At 37.2% G+C, this 7,370-nt stretch overlaps 1 protein-coding gene across 1 annotated transcript in view; it reads left to right on the plus strand.

The window, feature by feature from the left end:
* The window catches only part of ITIH5 (inter-alpha-trypsin inhibitor heavy chain family member 5), a 64,825-nt gene that overhangs the window by 56,233 nt on the left and 1,222 nt on the right, over positions 1-7,370 (plus strand). Inside the window, exons 10-13 of the mRNA XM_018566461.1 lie at positions 51-604; positions 3,744-3,797; positions 5,893-6,009; positions 6,266-6,643. Of these exons, the coding sequence (XP_018421963.1) occupies positions 51-604; positions 3,744-3,797; positions 5,893-6,009; positions 6,266-6,643 (1,103 nt within the window). The remainder of the gene's footprint in view (positions 1-50; positions 605-3,743; positions 3,798-5,892; positions 6,010-6,265; positions 6,644-7,370) is intronic.

Raw genomic sequence — 7,370 nt, forward strand, 5'->3', positions numbered from 1 at the left:
GTCTCACGCCCCCCCCCCCCCTTTTTTTAATGCTACTTTGTATATTTCAGGTTTTATGATGAGATTGGAACACCATTATTATCTGATATTCAAATTGACTATCCACCAGATAGTGTTGAATCTGTCACACAGAACATGTTCTATAACTACTTTAATGGGTCGGAAATAGTAGTGGCCGGAAAGCTGATGAATACATCCAGTGATGCTTTACATGTTGAGATCACAGCAAGTAACAGAAACAAATACGTTGTCCTAGAAGCTGATGTAAAGATTGAAGGTGCCGGACCAAAGGAGATTACAGGATCTAAGATTATTGAGGACAGCAAGCAATACAGGAACCACATTGAAAGGCTGTGGGGTTACCTGACCTTCAAGGAACTCCTTACAGCTTGGCATAAGAGTGACAGAGACCATGAGAAGGAGGAAATAACAAGAAAGGCCAGCAAACTTGCACTGCAGTATAACTTTGTCACACCATTCACACTGCTAGAAGTTAAGGACTTTGGCTTCCAGGCAGATCTTCCCAAAGAAGAGTCAGCTAGCCTTTATACAGAGGGAATTGGACAAAAACTGCTCAGCTTACAAGGAAGGAAAGTAACAAAAGGTACCTAAGCTATACATGGAATTGAAGAAATCAATTTTAAATTACAAGTAATTTTAAATACTTGTAATTGTGAATATTATTGAGGGTTAACTATACAATAAAAGTGCAGCGCTCCACTAATCTATGATAGTGACAGAAAACTCCAGTATGAAACGTTGTACATAAAACGTGATACAACTGAAAAACGTAGTAACTAAAAGTGGAAAACAATCTTCCTTGTGAGAAATATAACAATCAACTCCCAAAGGGTTAGTGTTACAAATATGACAAACATAAATTCCACAAATAAAATACAGTCTCTAGTTCTTTTTCATATATGCGCGTGATTACACTCATACTCAAACTCATAACTGGTCATGTTCTTAACTGGACCATCACTAAAATATTTTGGTTGCAATTCACAACTATGCCCCCGGCTATATCTCCAACCTCATCTCAAAGTATCATGCGAACAGTCCTCTCCGCTTCTCCCAAGACATCCTGCTCTCTAGCTCCCTCATCAACTTCTCCCATTCTTGCCTCCAGGGCTTATCTAGAGTCTCTCCCATCCTCTGCAGCTCTTCACCCCAACCTGTCCGGCTATCTCCTACTCTGTCTACCTTTAGGTGATCCATGAAAACTCATCTCTTCAGGGAAGCCTATCCCAACTCAACCTAACCACTGAACTATTATTTTCTCAAACAACTCATTCCCACACACCTACCACCTTCTGTATCACTTGCCCCTCCCTTATAGATTGTACCCATCTTGTTTTGAATTGTATTGCAACTGTAATGTTTTCCTTATATTTTAAAGTGCTTCACAAACTGTTGCCGCTATATAAATCCTGTAGCATAATAATAGTATGGCCAGCTAAACTTGTCCCCTATCTTCAGGGGTTAAGATTTCTTCATGTAGTCACAGGTGGGGTCTCTCCAGTATGACTTCCAACAAACAGTAATGCTCACAAATAAAAGATCAGGTGGTACATAGCATAAAACTGTTTACATTTTATTAAGAACTCAATTAAAAACAACTCACATTGTGCATACATGCAAATGCTAAATCTCCCTCTCACAAATGATACAATTGCTTTCCACGCCCGGAGTAGATAAAACAAGGGAAGGTGTTCAGCACATAGCCACAGTGTTCTCACTACTCTCAGCAGCCTGAACATACTTGGAGTTTTCTGTGGCTGTTATAGATTTGTGGAGTGCTGCACTTTTATTGTATAGTTTTGTTGATTTCATTACATTTTTTTTGATTACATTTTCACATAGGTGCTGGCTGCTTAGTGAGTTATCATTAGTGGAAAAGTTATTTTTCAGATATCACATTACTGCTATCTAAGTTAGTTTGAATTTGGTATTTTATTTAAAGCAATCTAGCTTATCTTAGCTTATCTTTTTTTCCAATGGACTTCTGGCCAGTCCACTGACATCACTGGTCCTTCAATTCAGCAGTACTATAGGCCCAGGCCCATATTATGATGCACCCCCGGTGGTCCATACCTCCCAAATTAGTTCTATCATAAAGAGGGAGAGCCAGGGGAAGGCATAATATAAGTTTTAGTCACAGTATACACTACACTCATTTACTGCATTACCTGTACCCACAAAATACTTTGTAATTACATTGCCAAAAGTGAGAGTTTTACAGACACACATGAACCTCAGGACAACATATCACATATGCTTTCTGTCTGAGACTACCTTAAAGAACCAGAAGCTGTTGAGAATCAAATACATTAGTCAGGAGTATGGAACAGAATACCATACTGAGTGAGGCAGTTAGGATTATGTAACAAAGTGCTCCTTACATTGCTGGTCAGTAGAGAAGAAAAAAATGCCCCGGCATTGATGGTAGAAAAAAATGCCCACACCTAACATTCAGACTCCAGATCAGCCCCCTTTACATTCAGATCCAAGGTCAGCCCCCTTAACACTTAGACCCCAGGTAGGATGGTAGGGGGGGTGTGGGGGTGTATCCCTAGGAGCTTGTCCTTAGAGGAAGTGGGTTAACTGATGCTCACAACATCGAGTAGCACTAAAAAGGAATTACTGTGGGGGGCCCCCTGGATTGAAAGTTAGTAGGTCAGCAAAAGTTACTTTTACATTTTTACAATAACTGGCCTATTAAGGGTAATTTTTTCTGGCGTTCTGCTTTGAATTCTTAATTTTTTTAGTTATATTTATTGATAGAATCCACCATGTTTCACGGTTCTATATTGTACTAGTTTTGGCGGTTACTAACATGCAACCAGCATTCAAGATTAACTTTAGGAGAGAAGTCCTAGACACAGGACAGCAAAGTCTAGGAAAATTATATAGAGATGAATATAAAGGGTTTAACCTGTTGTGTTCTGTTTCTGTGTGAGTTACACATTGGCAGGTACCATTGCTACAAACAAAAGATTCTAAAGCCTTCCTGGCATCCAGGCAACCTGTTAAATACACAGTTAAAATGCATATATTGGAGTTGTTTTACCTGCTGATTTGTACTTTTGTCCAGCCAGTCCTGAGATTTACACAGCCCTCAGGTTGGCAACCTCATTTGTTCCACTGTAGTTAAGCAATAAAGCTTGGTAACCTCCCTGCCCCCAGCTTGTGATTGGACACTGAAGAAGCAGTGGACTAATGAGGTGATCTCTCTCCTCCTGTCAGCATATTTCTCATCAACAGATGTGTATGCTACAAACCTTATTGGCACTGAGTACTGATCATTCCCCTCCAATTCTGAGTGGTAAACAGGGCATTAAACGAGTTTGGTAGCAGACATACAGGTACATACATTAATTTGAATAAATATATAACTGCAATAAATATGTATTATATCTGCCTGGATCTCAGTGTTAATCTTACACTTCATTTGTGGTAGCCTTGAAATAACTGTCATAGGTTGTTAAATGCAGAAAGTGTGTAATGAGTTAAGACTTGACATTTCAAGGCTGATAAAATAGGTGATACTGCTTTCCTATTTTTTTAACTACTTGAAGTCAAGCCAAGAAGTTCCATTACAGCTTTGCAAACAATGCAGGCTCAGTATATTTATCAGCGGAAATGTGTTATCGTGAAGGAAGCTTGACACTCTCAAATCCTTTGTTTTCAAGTGTTTTGATGAGACACTTGGTATGTAACGATTTTCCTTTTTGTTTTACTAGAACTTCCATCCCAACAGATAAGCAAACCAAAACCAACTATTTCTAAAACTTCAGGTAATATATTAGGAAAATGCTTTGATATATGAAATGTTTGTGTTTTTGATGAACAATGCAACCATGCCTAAGGATGTGCTGCTGCAGTACTCATTCAGACATTCAGACATCATTTAAAAATGGCTTAAAGGAAGTTAATGTTGGAAATGCAACAGCATATGCATATGCTAATATGTACTGCTTGTATTACTTGTGTAATATGTCTTATGAGCTGTAGATGGCAGTGTAGTGCAATGTTACTCTCTATATGCACGCTTATCTATGATACACAGGAAGTTTTCCTATTTATACTGTATGTTTCCTGCACAATGCTGTATACATAGAAGTAATATTCTTCTAAGCAAGTCAAACTTAATTCAGCATTCCTCAAGATCTCAGTGCTTCATATAAACAACAGTTAATAGTAATTTCAAAATCTTTACTAACAGTGTAACACTGACGCAAAGAAAATATGTAGGAGGGGGAGGAAACAAGAAAACGTAGGAAGCAAATTAAGGACTACATGTGTTGGTTTCCTAATAGTTACAGTGGCTGTATTGTGCTAAATGTATAAGTGCCTGACGTCAGGGTTGCCAAACCTAAAGCTGGCCATACGTCAGTAGAATTGTGTTAGAAAAAGTTTGTTTTCGGAATGGTTGTTCGATTTTATAGTAGTTTGTTCAATTTTATAGTAGTTAATGGGGTCAAAAGGATTTATTGTTTTCGACTGTAGTCACAAAAAAAAAAATCGAAAGAGCAGGAGGTAAAATGTTTCTCAAACGAACAAAATTCTAACATTGAATGTGGTTTTCATTCAAGAAACTAAATTATTTCCCAATTGAGTGTTCAATTAAATTTTGAATGCCAAGACTTTTTGTATAATCATTCATCTAAAAGGATTTGTCAGCAAGGAAAGGAGTGGTTAGAAATACAGCACTACACTCTACAGATGAAGTGACAACTTTCTGTAGAGTGTGTTAGCATCCAGATTAAAGTGAAATTCTACTTTTGTTGAAAATAAAAAAAATCTTGCATATTGAAATATATATACACACACACACACACACACCGTATATATCTCTATCTATCTGCAAGGATTTTAGCAAACTTTTTCTCTGTTCTGATTTAATTTGTTTGTTTAAATTAGTTTGCATTATTATATGTTTTCTCACTGTGATTTCTGAAAAGTAGGGACTGTTTTTGCTTTATTTACCTGAGCAATTTCTGTGTGTAGTTAGAACAGGTCTATTGTCTGCATCCCTTTTGGTAAGCATGAGCCTTAGAAAGTAAATCATTAGATGATGTGCATGGTCACATGTCCTAGTCACATGTGCCAGAGTTCCAGGAAGTAAAGGGAGAACTAGTGACCTGCCCTTAGTTAATATGGCCACTGTCAGAAGACTGGGAAAGAAAAGAGAAATACGTTATGCAAATAATAAAAAGCCTGCAATTATCTAGAAGTATGTGTTTGTAGATTGTCATTACTAAACATTTCTAAAGGTGCCTTTGTTGTTATTTTAAAGATATGGGTAAAGGTGCGCTTTAAGACTCGAAAGCAGCAATATAAATCAATTGTTCCTGGATTTGAAGATACTTTAGGATAGCTTTAGCTTGCAAAAACCTTTAACTGATGCCTATATGTAAATATGAAATATTTTCATGCAGTCATCAAAAAAATTAAAAATATATTTTATATACTTTTAAAGCCTAACAATAAAGTGGAACAAAAGTCTATCTTGATTGTCCAGGTCAGGATGATACAATTCCAATACATGTCTTTGGGACTTCCTTCATCCCGGCAGATGCTAGGTTTGTATACTGAGCTGCACATGTGCAGATCAGTGCTCAGTGTACAATTAAATGATGTTCACAAAAGGAAGAGGAAGGTCGGTAAGAAGTCTTTTTTTACAAATGGGACATGGTATGCACACTTCTGCAATAAAAAAACCCTTCCTGCTTGCCAATTTTGTATTTTTGCTAAAACCCCACTTTAAAGATAAAATGACCTGTGTGGAAGTGACCTATGTTATATGAGTTTTCTTTAGTGAAATTGGAGTTTTTATTTTACATTTAGTTTTTTGACATTTTCCTTTTGTATACTTCTGTATCCTTTAAGCGGATGGAGATCCACATTTTGTTGTTGAATTCCCCTTGAGTAAGTTGACAGTGTGCTTCAATATTGATGGTGAACCTGGAGACGTACTGAGGCTGGTATCAGACCACAAATACTCTGGTAAGCTCTCATTACATTTTCTTTTTCATGATTTTCATCAATGATTGCAAAAAATGCAAACTACAAGTTTTTCTATGTGAAAAAATGATGATGTATATACATTTTCATATATTTAGGAAGATCATAAACATTATGAGGCCTTGCATTTACAGGCCTTCATGACAGTTTGAGCACTGGTAGTTTCTAGCTTTGTTTACCTGCATTAAAATAAAATATAAATAAATCAAAAACTGAAAATTTGTATTATATTTTCAAGGTGTGACAGTGAATGGACAGCTGATCGGTGCTCCGGCCCCTCCAAATGGACATAAGAAACAAAGAACCTACTTTAGCAGGATCACTATAATCATAAACAAACCAAAGCGCGCTTATATAGAAATCACTCCCACCAAGGTGATCCTAGACAGCAAGGATCGACTCATTTTATCATGTGATAAGAGTGCCACAGTCAAGAGTGATGCCTTTTTGGTCTCAGTTGCTGCTAAATCCAATGTCACCGTGACCATTCAAGGGACTATTACCTTTGTAATCCTGGTCCATCGCTACAAGAACCCAGCTCCATATCAAAGAAACCACTTGGGATTTTATATTTCTAACAGCAAAGGGTTGTCCCCAAATTCTCATGGACTTTTAGGTAAGTTTGATTGCTCATAGAGAAATAGTAAGAAGCATAAATGTATATGGCAGAGCAGTTACAAGGAAACTGCTATGTTCTTATTCCATTAAGCCCATTTTAGACAGGTCCACCTTTTAGTTTTTCAGGTGGGTCGGAATCTCAATGTTAGTCTATGGGCAGCTAGATATATATTTTTAAATAAAAAAAAAATTTTTCTGGTTAAAATTGTGAAAGATGGGTTCCAATTGGCTAACTTGGAGTACTAGACTTCTTTGCAGATTATCACTGTTATTTGCATTGCTGAACAAGCTTAGTATGGTATGTATATCAGCAAATCCTTCCTGCAGGACTGCAGGTACTTACCCTTAGCCACTAATCAGCATCAGACCTCCCCTGAAAGTCTAAAACTGATTCATGGCTGTAGGGAAATGATTCTAGTTCTTAGTTCAGTAAGGACATAATGATGCACAAGTCCCTTAGAATCTAGCAGTTTATGTGTGTGTGTGGAGGGGGTTTAGAGTTGTGAAACCTCATAATGTAAAGGATTAGAAATAAATATTGATGGCCTGTCCTCAGTGGCGACTCTAGGAACAATATATAGGGGGGGCACATAAGATACCACAGTCAAAACTGGGGGGGCACTAATAATTCTCACCACCAAATCATACCACTGAAAAAACTAAATAAGTATATATAAATAAAAGATTACAAATATGAGAGTAATGCGGTATGCAAATATATATAT

This window comes from Nanorana parkeri, unplaced genomic scaffold (assembly GCF_000935625.1).
Source record: "Nanorana parkeri isolate BGI_ZX_2015 unplaced genomic scaffold, ASM93562v1 scaffold27, whole genome shotgun sequence".
NCBI lineage: Eukaryota > Metazoa > Chordata > Amphibia > Anura > Dicroglossidae > Nanorana > Nanorana parkeri.